The sequence below is a fragment of the Saccoglossus kowalevskii genome, chromosome 8, assembly GCF_978046115.1.
Source record: "Saccoglossus kowalevskii chromosome 8, keSacKowa6.1, whole genome shotgun sequence".
In the NCBI taxonomy this organism is placed as follows: Eukaryota; Metazoa; Hemichordata; class Enteropneusta; family Harrimaniidae; genus Saccoglossus; species Saccoglossus kowalevskii.
Genome location: NC_140648.1, coordinates 18,938,054 through 18,954,716, shown reverse-complemented (window position 1 = coordinate 18,954,716; position 16,663 = coordinate 18,938,054). Strand labels below are relative to the sequence as shown.

At 33.9% G+C, this 16,663-nt stretch overlaps 1 protein-coding gene across 9 annotated transcripts in view; it reads right to left on the bottom strand.

The window, feature by feature from the left end:
• The window catches only part of LOC100370101 (COP9 signalosome complex subunit 1-like), a 49,866-nt gene that overhangs the window by 21,042 nt on the left and 12,161 nt on the right, over nucleotides 1–16,663 (bottom strand). For 3 of the 9 annotated variants that reach the window (XM_085502299.1, XM_085502300.1, XM_085502306.1), the window contains exons 9-12: nucleotides 16,465–16,651; nucleotides 11,627–11,764; nucleotides 10,753–10,839; nucleotides 8,799–8,846 (exon numbers count right to left, since the gene is read on the bottom strand). In XM_085502299.1, coding sequence (XP_085358425.1) covers nucleotides 8,799–8,846; nucleotides 10,753–10,839; nucleotides 11,627–11,764; nucleotides 16,465–16,651 — 460 coding nt within the window. Of the gene's footprint in view, nucleotides 1–5,837; nucleotides 5,866–8,742; nucleotides 8,847–10,752; nucleotides 10,840–11,626; nucleotides 11,765–16,464; nucleotides 16,652–16,663 lie in introns of all 9 variants that reach the window. The other 6 variants (XR_014930093.1, XR_014930092.1, XM_085502302.1 and 3 more) reach the window with 3 other exon arrangements.

The window sequence follows — 16,663 nt, the reverse complement described above, 5'->3', positions numbered from 1 at the left end:
AGGCATGTCTAAGATACAGGCCCAGACGCATGCACGCACAGACAGACACACGGATGCACAGACGCACAAATGTCAATCCATAAGTCTCCGTTTTTGGACTGCGTTCGAACAGGTACTAAAAATAGTGTATGGTGGCATTACCAGGGCGAGGTACACAGAGATATGCAGTTTGATACATATGTAACAAATCTATGGAAGGTTCAAATTATGTTCATGCTCTATTTCAAAGGGGTCATTCCCAGTGAACACCCACACCCGCACTAACGTCACTAATTTTGTGGAGATTTTAAGTTAAAATTAAATCCCCCAAAAATATGCTGGGGGAGAGGAATTCAAGTAAAGACCTATGCAGCTGTAGAGTGAATTTCAATTTAGAAAATACCAGTAATAAAATGTTTTTCAAGATTACTATGTCAGATTCGATAGCTATTTTATACACTACATCAATTCCATTGTAGTTCAAGAACATGCGTTTTAGTGACACCCGTGCATATTACCATTTTTACAAAATCAAACATCTATATAATCTGTAAATAACAATTTTCTGAAAAATGTTTATGAAATCATGTTTCCTATCAAAAAATATTAGGACATTTTCTACACTATCTTTGGTCATAGGTCTTGTTCAAAATGTTTGAAAGAAATTACTTAGGTTTAAGACATACATGTAGACATTAAAATGGTTAAACGCTAATTTAATTATTGGAGATAAATATATAGCTGAACGTCCAATCACTAATATTATTAAAACAATGCCTAAATTACATTCCAGTCGCTCATAGTAATTCCAGACAAGTACATTAAACAAGCAGCCTATCGGCTGAGATAGCTCCGCTGTTAGCAATGCACATTTCAATTAAAGAACTGAAGACATCATTAGAAAATGAACAATATGAATAGTATCAAAGCAATCGGACTTACAGTTTTTAACAAGAAGTCGAAAATATCACTTTTTACCAAAAATTACAAAAATATTCACCAAAATAAATTAATTAGAGAATTGAAGATATCATCACAAAACGAACAAATCTAAGAGAGGTCCACATGTAGTACCTATATATGTAATATCAAAGCAATCGGACTTACGGTTTTCAACAAGAAGTCGAAAATATCACTTTTTACCAAAAATGACAAAAATATTCACCAAAATTAGAGAATTGAAGATATCATCACAAAATGAACAAATCTGAGAGAGGTCCACATGTAGTACCTATATATGTAATATCAAAGCAATCGGACTTGCGGTTTTTAACAAGAAGTCAAAAAGATCACTTTTTACCAAAAATGACAAAAATATTCACCAAAATTAGAGAATTGAAGATATCATCACGAAATAAACAAATCTGAGAGAGGTCCACATGTAGTACATATATATGTAGTATCAAAGCAATTGGACTTGCGGTTTTTAACAAGAAGTCGAAAATATCAGTTTTTACCAAAAATGACAAAAATATTCACCAAAATTAGAGAATTAAAGATATCATTACAAAATGAACAAATCTGAGAGAGGTCCACATGTAGTACCTATATATGTAATATCAAAGCATTTGCACTTGCGGTTTTTAACAAGAAGTCGAAAATATCAGTTTTTACCAAAAATGACAAAAATATTCACCAAAATTAGAGAATTAAAGATATCATTACAAAATGAGCAAATCTGAGAGAGGTCCACATGTAGTACCTATATATGTAATATCAAAGCAATTGCGGTTTTTAACAAGAAGTCGAAAATATCAGTTTTTACCAAAAATGACAAAAATATTCACCAAAATTAGAGAATTGAAGATATCATCACGAAATGAACAAATCTGAGAGAGGTCCACATGTAGTACCTATATATGTAGTATCAAAGCAATTGGACTTGCGGTTTTTAACAAGAAGTCGAAAATATCAGTTTTTACCAAAAATGACAAAAATAATCACCAAAATTAAAGAATTAAAGATATCATTACAAAATTAACAAATCTGAGAGAGGTCCACATGTAGTACCTATAGATGTAATATCAAAGCAATTGCACTTGCGGTTTTTAACAAGAAGTCGAAAATATCAGTTTTTACCAAAAATGACAAAAATATTCACCAAAATTAGAGAATTAAAGATATCAACATAAAATGAACAAACCTAAGAGAGGTCTACCCAAGGTACATATACACCAAGTATCAAAGCATTTAGGCTTGTAGTTTTCAAGAAGAAGTCGAAAAAGTAAAACATTGACACGGACGACGGACGACGACGGACGACGACGACGACGGCGGCGACGACGGACAATCACTCATATGATAAGCTCCGCTCGACAAAGTCGACAGCGGAGCTAAAAAACTGTTCATTCTTATCGTACCCACCATATGATTTTTTTTTTTTTATTCCGTAATGATATTAGCTGGCAGCTACATCCAAGCATATTTGCAGGTTCACATAGCACCACAACATACCAACAAGTCCTAAAATTTGAACTATTGGAAATCGGATTGGAAAACTATTGGATTTTACTGATTACAATGTCAACCAATGTCTGGTAAAAGACACTTTATACTGGGTAGAGGTGCTAAGTATGGGAAATGTAATCACTAACACAAGTTCTCACTCTATCACCTGGCACCTAATTTGCATATAGGTGCAGTGAATATTCTTAGAATTGTTTTTTTTAACTAAAATTTGTCAACAAAATCACTAATACCGGTACTACTAATAAAACTTCCAAATATTTAGCAATTAGGAAAACAGAAAAAAAAAAGAAACTGCACAAACCACAAAGCAGATAGATGTGTCCTGGTGACATTTACAAACTAATATCAGTTAGTACAAAGGATTATGGGTAATTGCAGGCAGTGTCGTACATGTACTCCAGTTGCACCTATGAAATAATTGGATTACTTTTGCTGCCAGTCGTTTCACTACATTCCTACAGGGCAGACTGTCTGGGCAGAAAAATTTTAATCAACTGCTACAATTACATAATTAGACAGGTGAATGACCAGCAGCGTTTCGTGACTGTCAACATTTTGTGTGTTTCGAACAAGTACGCACAGAAGAAGAAAAAAAGTCACGCAGCAGTACCATTTCTGGTACAAAATAAGATAGAATATACTTGCACATTAGATGGTACATACTGCATTATTTAGTACCAGAAACGGTACTGCTGCGTGACTTTTTGTATTAAAATTGTACAACCGATAGTTGATTGACAAAAGGTCAAATTACAAAACAAACGTATAATAAATTAGAAAACGTACATTTCAAAAGATCAAAAATGAAGTCCTCAGCTTACAATCGTTATTTTTAACTCAACTGTCATGCCTCATCCATCCAGCTTGAATTAGTTATGCTCTGACAGCCACCGAAGCATTCTGGTTTCACCAGCTGAACTCATTATAAATATTAGCGTAAAATAGGGTATCAACACTGCAGGAAACTATGATTTCCTTGGTAATTTACTCTGCTTAAATATAGCAACATTTGCTATTGATTGCCATGGTTACACAACATCTTCAGCTCTATGAGCCGAAAATTTCAAAAGATCACTTTGCGAAAACACTTATAATCATTTAACACGTGCAAATTTAATATCCTCAGGGCTATGGAGATGTCGGGATAAATGACGTCTTGCTTTGTTGAGAGCACAAATAGAGAGAGACTTCAACAGTCTGTGTAACAATTATCTCTTTGTGAAATTGTTAAGTATTAACACAAGATTCAGTCAGTCACTTCTTATATTTATCTTTACAGTGTAAAAATAATCCAGTCATTTTTTTTTTTAAATGTAATACCTGATGTAATAACACTAGCTAACATCGTACTGGCTTTATAGAATCTAACATCAACCAGCAATTCATTGTGGACTGAATCATTCAAACATGATTTAGATTGACCATAGACACAATTGTGTCATTTACAGAAGTTAGCACACAAGCTATATTGTCTATATTCTTATGTGTAGAGGAATTCATTTGGTAGGTAAAACAACTGATTTTTTTTTATTAATTTTGGATTAAACCTAAACAGATTCTCCCCCCTTATATGGTTCCTACTTTGTTATTATTGCTATGAATCTGACATGTAAGCAATATATTGAATAAATAATTTAATTGTAGTCATAAATCAAACCTCCATATACAGACAATCTTGGCATGAATTGTTACAGACACGTTTCTGATTAATACTTTACCACTGGAACTGCTTTAGTGTGGGACTGTTAACTCGCAGACTTGACACCTAATGTTCTCAAGAGACAACTTCATAAATCATTGGAAATCTTGTTACATTGACTAAGTCTGGGGTAATTGTACGGAGACATACACCTTTACGGCGCAAAACGGAGTATGAAACTGTGATGTATCATATTTTTAGACATGAAGCGTAGACTGACAACTGACACTTCTTGGCTCGTAATAGCAGGATAGTGAATTAATGAGATAAACTTTGGGTATGAAGCGAAAGTAAGGGAGGCAAAAATCAATAGGATGTTTGTTATCTCAATGTGTTAAAAACAGTAGACGTTGCAATTAATTCTATGAATTAAATTAATTCTTTGTTGTTATGAACGAACAGATAAAAATGATGGGGCTCTTCTTAATCATTCATGAACCTTACAAGGGCATCAAACTTAATACTGTAGAGTAAGAGCATATAACAATTTCATAGCAAGGAAGTATGTTTTTATATACAGTATATATATATATATATATATATATATATATATATATATATATATATATATATATATATATATATATATATATATATATATAGATTTCAGCGGGAAACAAAGATCGCAAATGCAATTCAACCAAGTAAGAACCCACGAGACACTTTTCTTTAATAGGCAATCCCTGGTGAGCTCACTGTAAGTAGCCAACTTATGTATAGCACTTGAGAAATGCCCAACACCGCAATGCTGTTAGGCTGAATAAGACAGTCATACAAGCGAGGTATTATGTAACCATAATCACTCATATGGTGGCAATGCAGGGACAATGCCTGTATTGATTAGCGGTGAAAAGCCTCCAGGCAGAAAGCAGATATAAAGCAACTGTGGGCAAGGTTTGAAAACATCATTATAGAAAATAAAATAAAAAAAATATAATCCAAGCCTCTCAATGAACACGGCAGTCACACTATGAGTAGTAATTTTTCAGGAAAGCAATTTAGTTAGGCAGCTCTATCTTTAAGTTTACCGTGGGGTTTACATCCAGATGATGCACAACATTTTTTTTTTTAAATCACATTCTACTTTGTAAATTAAAACCGAGACTTTGTTATAATTGGTGCGATATGATAAAGTATTAATCAAAGCGCATTAATAATAATGGTGAAATGAAGAATTTGTTCATATTCTTTGCGCACATGTTTCTATAATAAACTAGGTGAATGAACTACAGATGTAAATTTCAGGTTTTTTCACAGTGATTTTACAATAATCACAGGAAATGGCTGCAGTCGTATACAATAATCACAGGAAATGGCTGCAGTCGTGCAGGAGGAAATGTCTGAAAACATGTACAAAAGGGAGCACAAGTAGAGCTCTGCATTGAAGGTATGAAACACAGTGCTTGGGGGAGCTATTGAATGTAGTGGGGTGCTTGGGGAAGCTATTGAATGTAGTGCGGTGCTTGGGGAAGCTATTGAATGTAGTGCGGTGCTTGGAGGAATATGGAACATAGTGTTGTGCATTGAAGGCATGGAACACTGCAGACAGACAAAAAAACCATACTTTGAGATTTCAAGCACGTGCCGACATGAAAACTGTTAGCAGAACATCAAAAGCAAATGAATTAGAAGATGCACTGATGACTAGAGAACACAGACTGGTGAATCATTAAACTGTAATGGATCTCACCTCCGTTGCCTGTGAGGCAGGGAGCCCCCTGGGAGAAGAAGAGCAAAGGAAAGAAATGAGAGAAGATTAAAGTAACAATGGTGTCAGTGTTTTTTTATTGCAAAAACAAATGTGTTTGAGAGAGACAAGTAAATACAAAAACTGACATGGAATGATCTCCACAAAATGGTAACATAGACGTAATACCAGGATTATACCATTGGTTTCATGGAACCGAAACCAGACGTGTGCTGAAAGTGCTCCTGTGTGCTAATTATTTATTATCATATATTCCAATTAGTGCAAAAGTGAATATCATTATAGTTTAGTTCAATTAGTTGCGGATAGATATCATTAGGATAATTATAATAATCCCACTTAGATCCGTTTATAGTCCCAAAAATGTTTGTCTTACACATTCTTGAACCAATGTATACTGTCCACGTTCACAACATGCAATGACAATGAGTTTCATTGATGAACAATTCTCATCAGCAAGCTGTACTTTCTCATGTCCAGTCATGCATGGAGTTCAAATCTACTTGCGCAATAAACTGTAAAAGTGCTTTCATCTTAGAGCAGTATAGTCTCATAATTTTGGCCATCAAACATTATTTTAATTGTAATTGTAACACCTAATGAATTCATAATCACTGAATTTGAGTCAGTCAAGGTTTAACTATAATTTATATTCTGAAAACCAGACCATTTTTAAAATTGATTATTTTTACTATATGTGTGACGTTAGAATATTAATGATTTACGTTATTCTCTCTTACATATTATGTATTGCGATGTAAATAAGAACCGACTCAGTCAGTGGTATTTTGGCCAAGATGCAGTCAGTGACACATATATACAGATATCATACCATAAAAACTTGATGACATTGAAATTTGACTGTCAATTTATCATCTCCTAGCAGTCACCAATGCAAACCAATCAACATGTAACTTGTCGCAGCTCAATAATAGCCAACAAATAAACCACACATTGTGAACTGTATCACCCAAAATGGTACTCCAATTCAACTTATACAATTGTGATATGTGAAAAGGAGGTCAACATGTCGAGAAAGTACATTGACCCAGTTTTCAGTCACCGAGATCACCTGGGATTAACATTTGACGACAACGCTTCTCAACTGAGTATTAAATTTGAATCAGTTGATACATTTCAGGAGAGAACATAGAAAGCCCAATTTTATTACATTCAGCCAGATTTATGGTACACTATAAACTGTTTAATTTTCACCGCAATACACTTTCACAAATTGGTAATTGAAAGGTATCCATGAGAATCAAATTTCACGAAAATTACTGTGATCTTAACTCCAAATTTGTTCCTGCCAAAATTTGGAAGCAAAATTCTATACAATCAGTTATTTTATCACAATTTCTTCATTAGCCTTGGAATAAATTTAATTTGGACTTTTCCTATTACCTACAGATTTTAATTAAAAATTTAAAAAAAATAGTGAAAAATTATTTTCACTGCTAAAACAATTTGGAAACAGACTAAAGCAGCTTACTACACATCAATAATTAATCCCACAAACAGAACATATTTATAAATCAACAACATACACTACCAGATTTTGGGGTGGTTAATTGAGAATTTGCCGAATAACTAAATGTTTTTTACAATTTTGTTCATTGGTATGTTGACAACCCAATTTTATTGTACTAGGAACACTACTGGAGGCTATTAAAATACCGGTTCAACATGGGAGTCATGCATGGTTAGATCTCGACCAGTTTTGCAACACTTGTTACATTTATCAGGACAACCTTAATTCTCATGTGGTACATTTTTAAATTCTGATTCAAGAAGAAACAAGTTAAACACAAGTAACATTGGAAATATACAATGTTTTAACTCAGATGCTGTGGCAGGAATTCAACTTTAGATCATAAGAAGACGTATGTGTGTGGGAGTTGAGTTGCTGACACCCCAGGATGATGAAAAACTCAATCTCAAATGAATCGATAGAAATGCAAGGTAGATTTCCGCTGTTACCTTTTGTGTACGACACATATGGCTTTATTACGGGAATACCACAAGGTATGCATGAAGATAGTCTGGCAATCGCCTCAGTGATCATATCGACCACACATGGGGGATGCATATTTATGCGATATTCTTATTATTAGACATCAGTTTTCCTTCATGCAGTAATAAGTTAAAAGTAATTGGGTTTGTGTTTTAATGCGATACAAATATGATGTATATTTTTACAAATGAGGAAGATATTCAAATTCTTTAACACTTTCAAACTTTTTGTTTTAGGAATGGATAAAATCAGATGTATAACAATACATCATATATATAAAGAGATTTAATGAGCAGTGGTCATTGCTTCATGCATGTCCTACATACACATGGGTCTCATATAAATAAAATATTCTGTGACATTCACTGTTGCAACATTACATCACCCACCTTAAATTAGGTAAAAAATTTTTGGTGATTGTAAGCTATCGAAGTTGAGTCATCGATAGTAATTAGTGCAAGTCATGATATCTGTTAGAAGAGAACATTGAATTATGGGAAATCCAATGCTTATCTACACTAATGTTGCACAGGCGCGACGTGATGTGACGAGCACTGCCCTTTGAGAATAAATCATAGGTGAGGATACCTCATTACAACAAGTACATCTACATTATGCCTAAACTAAACTCAAGGAAATAAACAGATAGGAGACTCGCATGACAACATTGACTGACCAATCAAACATGATCACACGCACAATGACGAGTACGTTTCGCAGTTGGCAAAAGACACAACAACTACAGCGACTGACATCAAGAATGCATACATATATATATATACATCAATCACTCAATGATAAATAACTACCGGTAGTAGATTTCAGTTTAAAACACTTGAAAAGAGCGAAGGAGGACACAAGTAGTATGCTAACCATGCTAGAGAGCTCCACGAGGAAAGCCATTTTGCAGCTTATGAAGATGTACTTGCCTTCACATGAATGTTATTTTTCAGCATTGCGGATCTCAGTATTAATGCCTGCAAATATAAATTGCAATATTGATTAATTAACGTATAATTTACATACAAATTCATACTCATTAATTATTTACTGGATTTTAATTTAACTGATTTGAGAAATTTGCCTAAATAAAATCCACGTGCACATATCAAATTACAGTAACATTTATTGTTTGATTCGAAAATATATGAATTTGAAATTATTACAACAGTGAAATTAAATACAGTAAAATCAATTAATGGTTTTACAGTTCATGTAGTGATAGTTGATGAACGCCATTATGTCATCTCATTATTAAAGCATTCATCATGTTGTTCAATTCTGAAAAACAACTTTAAGGTAGGAGGTTGTAATCAAATCACATTTTATTTTTATCTCGCCATGTGTGAATAAAAGTGAGTTTTTGACGATTACTTACATCATAACATCATAACTTACTGTAAAATGACTAATTTTCAATGGGTTTAAATTTCACTGATTTAGTACTGTTCAATACTTTATTTTCGCTTGGAATTTATTTTCGTTATTTTCGCTGAAGGGATGATTCCGTGAAAATAAAATCCAGTGAATATACTTTTTTTTCCTATATTTCACATTAAACTCATCAAAAATCAGTAAAAATAAATTCCATACAAAACAACCAAAAAGTCTTTTCAGCGAAAATTAATTCCAGCGAAAATAAAGTATTTCACAGTATTTCAGGCATATTCAGTGGGTTTTAAATTTACGGTTTTATCATTTAGACAATGTGTTCTATGCTAAACTAAATACATATTCATTGGGTTTTAATTTAGCACATTTCCCAGTCAGCGAAATAAGCAAAATTGAAACCAAGTAAATAAATAACCCATTTACAGTACATATTTTTTTTGTACATGTATCCTTCATTATATGATTCAACATAATAATATTTTTCTATAAAAGTCTGGGTTCTAAAGTTATTATCACTTTGGTCAAAAAGTGTTAGCAAGAAAACATGCAATCATTTTTCAACTACATATTTTATGTATAAATTTTCATGCATAATAATAATTCACAATAGAATAATAATTCACTGGAAGTTAAGTTACTGGACAAAAGATTGATTCTGCTCACTTTTATTTGCTGTAGGATTACATGGTTTGACACGAGCCATGATAAAATAAAATGCAAGGTTAAACAGATTTGTTTTCAAACTACCAGAATATGTGTACCATAACAAGTCTGCATAAACATTCAAGCAATTAAGTTGAAGCCCTTGAAATTCTACTAAATCCTTAACCACAAACTAGTTTTTAAAAGAGAAGCACTTACAATGAAGCAATACAACAGAGAGTGACATTTAATAGATCTTTGGTTTAGTTTCTGGCGTTGGTGTATATGCATTCATATTTTGACAGTTTTACAAACAATTCAACAGATATTTGATCCCACCAAAAAATCAGATTTTAAAACTATCATATGCAAATTGCAATGAAACATCAGAATCAATTTACATTCACTTAGGAAACCTTTTCATGATTTTATAACATAATACAGTGCTTCTAAATGCATACTAGAATAATCCCAGTAAAATTATAGTCCATCACAACAACGCCATCTAGTGTATATCATGTATATCAGCACAGCGCCCTCAAGTGGTGGGATTAGCAATTTTCATGATAAAATGTATTTACATTTGAAAAAGTTCATTTATTATATTAACAGTATGCATTTAAATTCCAAAATCTCTAGATGGTTGCTGGAGAAAGAAATGTTCACATTTTTTTGTTTTCTGTTGAACTGTCAACGTAAATTTCTTTTCTACCAATTGTTTAGAAGCAAGTTGTAGAATTTGTTCCTTGAAAATTAATGTTCATGTTCTACTTAACAATAGCAATGAGTGATTAATGAAAAACAGTTTTCCTAAATTAAATTTACATCAAATATTGATTGATATCTGACCTTCGTTCTCCGTTGGAAAGCTTTTCCCATGGCAAGAGACTTCTCAAAAGTGTGACTCCGCTGGTCTACATCTCTGGCATACAGAATCTGTAGAAAATTAAACAATTTTAAAAATTATTAGCAAAAAAACTGTGTGAAAGTCAATCCTAGCACTGATCTGTCAATCTAGTATCAGCTGCATCAATTCATCTTCCAATTCAGTCACTTACCTTGTTGTGAGAGTCAATCCTAGCACTGATCTGACCATCCAGTATTAGCTGCATCAATTCATCTTCCAACTCAGTCACTTACCTTGTTGTGAGAGTCACTCTTGGCACTGATCTGACCATCTAGTATTAGCTGCATCAATTCATCTTCTAACTCAGTCACTTACCTTGTTGTGAGAGTCACTCCTGGCACTGATCTGTCCATAGTATCAGCTGTATCAATTCATCTTCCAACTCAATCACTTACCTTGTTGTGATCGAGAGTCAATCCTAGCAAAGATCTGACCATCCAGTAATAGCTGTATCAATTCATCTTCCAACTCAGTCACTTACCTTGTTGTGAGAGTCAATCCTAGCACTAATCTGACTATCCAGTATTAGCTGTATCAATTCATCTTCCAACTCAGTCACTTACTTTGTTGTGAGAGTCAATCCTGGCACTGATCTGTCCATCTAGTATCAGCTGTAAGCTGTATCAATTCATCTTCCAACTCAGTCACTTACCTTGTTGTGAGAGTCACTCCTGGCACTGATCTGTCCATCTAGTATCAGCTGTATCAATTCATCTTCCAACTCAGTCACATACCTTGTTGTTAGTGTCAATCCTGGCACTGATCTGACCATCTAGTATCAGCTGCATCAATTCATCTTCCAACTCAGTCACTTACCTTGTTGTGAGAGTCAATCCTAGCACTGATCTGTCCATCTAGTATTAGCTGCATCAATTCATCTTCCAATTCGGTCACAGTGGTGTTGAATGCTGATGCCATTTTTCTCATATCTGCAGACATGTATGGACTGAAATACTGTATTGCCAATTGAAAGAGAAAGAAATTATAAGTCAGTGCAAATGATATAATCCACAGACAATTTTGACAGAACACCTTGATGTCACAAAATGTGACTGGTATCAGAATTGTTTGGATGATCCCAAAACTATCAACAACCACATTGCATATGTGTCACTGGTTATTCTGTTGATGAAGTATGCAGAAGTAACTAAAACTACTGTAAAATCTGTATTAGAAGCCAAGGTTTCTATTAAAATGGTACAATGCAATAGATAGGATGCGGATTCTATTAGAGCAGCTACAAATATGAGAAACAATGAATTTTTAGTTCTCAAATGTTTAAAAAGAATAGATGCGACTTCTATTAGGGATGCAGCTTCTAATACAGATTTCATGGTAATTAAAAAACATCATGCTTTGGCAATATTCCAAATGATCAAGTCACAATTTTACATATATGCTCAGTATCCTACATTTCCAACGTGACATTTTTGTAAGAAATAGCGACTCCATTTCAAGGCTTCAATCAGGTTGACAGTCCAAAGCACAAAAGTCAAAGTCAAATTTCAATATTTCTGCACACAAACCCATGGTGCCATCAGAATAATCTCTAGAATGAACAACAAGCAGCCTATCGGCTGAGATAGCTCCGCTGTTAGCAATGCACATTTCAATTAAAGAACTGAAGACATCATTAGAAAATGAACAATGTGTATAGTATCAAAGCAATCGGACTTACAGTTTTTAACAAGAAGTCGAAAATATCACTTTCTACCAAAAATGACAAAAATATTCACCAAAATTAGAGAATTGAAGATATCATCACGAAATGAACAAATCTGAGAAAGGTCTACATGTAGTATCTATATATGTAATATCAAAGCAATTGAACTTTTGGTTTTTAAGAAGTCGAAAATATCACTTTTTACCAAAAATTACAAAAATATTCACCAAAATTAGAGAATTGAAGATATCATCACTAAATGAACAAATCTGAGAGAGGTCCACATGTAGTACCTATACATGTAATATCAAAGCAATCGGACTTGCGGTTTTTAACAAGAAGTCGAAAATATCACTTTTTACCAAAAATGACAAAAATATTCACCAAAATTAGAGAATTGAAGATATCATCACGAATTAACAAATCTGAGAGAGGTCCACATGTAGTACCTATATATGTAATATCAAAGAAATCGGACTTACAGTTTTTAACAAGAAGTCGAAAATATCACTTTTTACCAAAAATGACAAAAATATTCACCAAAATTAGAGAATTGAAGATATCATCACGAAATGAACAAATCTGAGAGAGGTCCACATGTAGTACCTATATATGTAGTATCAAAGCAATTGGACTTGCAGTTTTTAACAAGAAGTCGAAAATATCACTTTTTACCAAAAATGACAAAAATATTCACCAAAAATTAGAGAATTGAAGATATCATCACAAAATGAACAAATCTGAGAGAGGTCCACATGTAGTACCTATATATGTAATATCAAAGCAATCAGACTTGCGGTTTTTAACAAGAAGTCGAAAATATCACTTTTTACCAAAAATGACAAAAATATTCACCAAAATTAGAGAATTGAAGATATCATCACGAAATGAACAAATCTGAGAGAGGTCCACATGTAGTACCTATATATGTAGTATCAAAGCAATTGGACTTGCGGTTTTTAACAAGAAGTCGAAAATATCACTTTTTACCAAAAATGACAAAAATATTCACCAAAATTAGAGAATTGAAGATATCATCACTAAATGAACAAATCTGAGAGAGGTCCACATGTAGTACCTATACATGTAATATCAAAGCAATTGGACTTGCGGTTTTTAACAAGAAGTCGAAAATATCACTTTTTACCAAAAATGACAAAAATATTCACCAAAATTAGAGAATTGAAGATATCATCACGAAATGAACAAATCTGAGAGAGGTCCACATGTAGTACCTATATATGTAGTATCAAAGCAATTGGACTTGCGGTTTTTAACAAGAAGTCGAAAATATCACTTTTTACCAAAAATTACAAAAATATTCACCAAAATTAGAGAATTAAAGATATCATTACAAAATGAACAAATCTGAGAGAGGTCCACATGTAGTACCTATACAGGGTTCGTACACCCCAGAGATAATAAAATTCCATGCTATTCCAGGCCCAATATTGATGAAAATCCAGGCTATTCCAGGCTAATTTTGTAGGGAAATATAGTCGATATAAAGCATTTCAGTGGAATACTTGTTTAAGTTTAACCCAAAGTCAATACCGACATTCTTTATTATATACACACAGAGTAAATACTACAATATAAACTTTATGAAATTTATTTATGACCAGGAAACATGAATAATGTGCGAAACAAACTGCAAGTTTTGACATTCCCAATTAATATCATAGTAGTGAATGTAACTGGACAGTTTGGTGTGTCAACCATGTTACTATTACATCAGCCAATTTGACAAAAACTCAGTCAGTTTCTATCAGGTGAATTTCTTTGCTATATCACTATCTGGAAACATCCTTCGAAATAACTGTCCAAATCATCACAACTTTTATAACTGTAGTGCGAATTAACGCATTTCATTGCCCACAAAACTTCTGCTGTAAGACTTGCTGTGTCCATACCACAGTGAGCAGTGAGTGTGTTGCTCGTTACTTCGGGTCTATTAACCTTAAAGGGCGACAGTCATCGTGCCGCGTCCTGTTCGATATGGGACTCATAGCGACGTATACAATGCGTGTAAAATACATTGTTTATTTACATGAAATTCGAACACCACGCTTTAACTGTTGCAACGTCAGCTAATTTTCCAGTCGATGTTGAAGGCACAGCTTTCACAAAATCAAGCATACCGTTAAAGTCCTAATATAAACCGCGGTTTATATTACAATGTATCAATTAAAAAATTCGGATCAAAAGCTCAAGTTCGGGGTGCGGTTTCTATTACGTACATATTGCAATCACTAAGTGGGCGTGGTCATTTTTTCCCTACAACACTTGCACAAAACAAACAATACACCGTACAATCTCTTGAATAGGCGTCAGGGAAGAGTGAAAGGCCTTACTTTGGTTCTAAAATAGGCGTTACGAAATGTTGAAATATTACAGTCAATCAAAAAAACTGTCCACATGATAAAAAAATACTCAGTATATTTAATGTAATATGCATTTATCTTTTTAATTTTCTTGGTAACGAAAAGTATATTCTAACAGAAGTTTCAAATAAAAACAAACACAAATGCACTGCCTAGTAGCAAATGATCACGGAACGGTAGCGCAATCCGGCCATGCTGCGGTTCACAAGTAAATAACTTACTTGTTTTCGAAGTGTGGTTATTATTCAGTAGTGATTACAATAACGCACGAAAAATAAATCCGTTGAATTGTTATGAAATGCAAGTAAAATTAAACTTAGTTTCGCCGTAAGTGAATGATTTCAGTCACATGTAAACGGTCGATACGATACGATACGATACAATATCCGCCATGTTTTTGAATGCACACGTGACGTTTTATTGACCGGATAGGTCATGTCGCTAATTAACCAATCAAAATGCTGGATGGTGCCCACGTGTCTAAATTACATAGCTCATTTAAATATGTTAATGACAGTTCAGCGACCTCATGGTGAACACGGAAGAGATTTACCGATAATGCAGTGCGATCTTTTGGCTTTGATTTCCATGGGAAAACGGCATGATTTTTTTTTAAATCAAGAAATTATTTGTTTTCGAAAGATAAACTGAGCATTGAAGAAGAATTTAACACTTTTACGGTGATAACAGCTCATTGTCGAAAACTTGCGAAACACTGACGCATTCATCAGAAAGAGTATTGACAGAGGTTGCCGCCAGAACAAAAGTAGTTTCATTGCGTGTCTGACATCTTATCACCGCCGAACAATAAATAGGTGTGAATATTTTCAGGCACGTCGTCGAAACAAATGAATAGGATTAGAAACAATGCCGTTTTGGACCAGCTGGTTGAAACAATGAAGTCAGTCACGGTCCATGAAAAAAAAACCATACAACATTTCCTGGGCTTGCCTAAGTAGGCACTGAACGCGTTTCTACAACAGCCAATCAACAAGCCGAATTCACGCAGCTCATGACCTTACATTGCTGTGACAACCAACATGACCCCTAAACCGGCAGACTTCACCACAGATCGACAATCGTCAATTTATAATCAAAAGACGGAGAGGAAAAATTGGAGAGTGGCCAATAATAAATGAAAAATAGTGAAATTCAAGGTTTTTCCAGGATTTTAAATAAAAAAGCAAAATTTCAAGGCTTTTTAAGGCCTGGAAAAGTGATTTTCGAAATTCCAGTATATTCCAGGAATTCAAGGCTGCGTACGAACCCTGCTATATATGTAATATCAAAGCAATTGCAATTGCGGTTTTTAACAAGAAGTCGAAAATATCACTTTTTACCAAAAATGACAAAAATATTCACCAAAATTAAAGAATTGAAGATATCAAGATGAAATGAACAAACCTCAGAGAGGTCTACCCAAGGTACATATACACCAAGTATCAAAGCATTCAGGCTTGTAGTTTTCAAGAAGAAGTCGAAAAAGTAAAACATTGACACGGACGACGACGGACGACGACGACGGACAATCACTCATATGATAAGCTCCGCTCGACAAAGTCGACAGCGGAGCTAAAAAGTGCAATCGAGCACTAAAGAAAACTCACCTGAATAAGAGCCCTGTTTCTAATCTGAGTGTAAAGTGTATTGACATGTGGGGCAAGGTACATATCTAGAAGAAGATTGTCCTTAACCTCATCTAACATTTTCAAACATGATGCATACTTGGATTCATAAAACTTGAAAATAATGTCTCTAAGCTGGGGCTCTAATTCCAGAAACAACTTGAAAGAACTGTATAAGAAA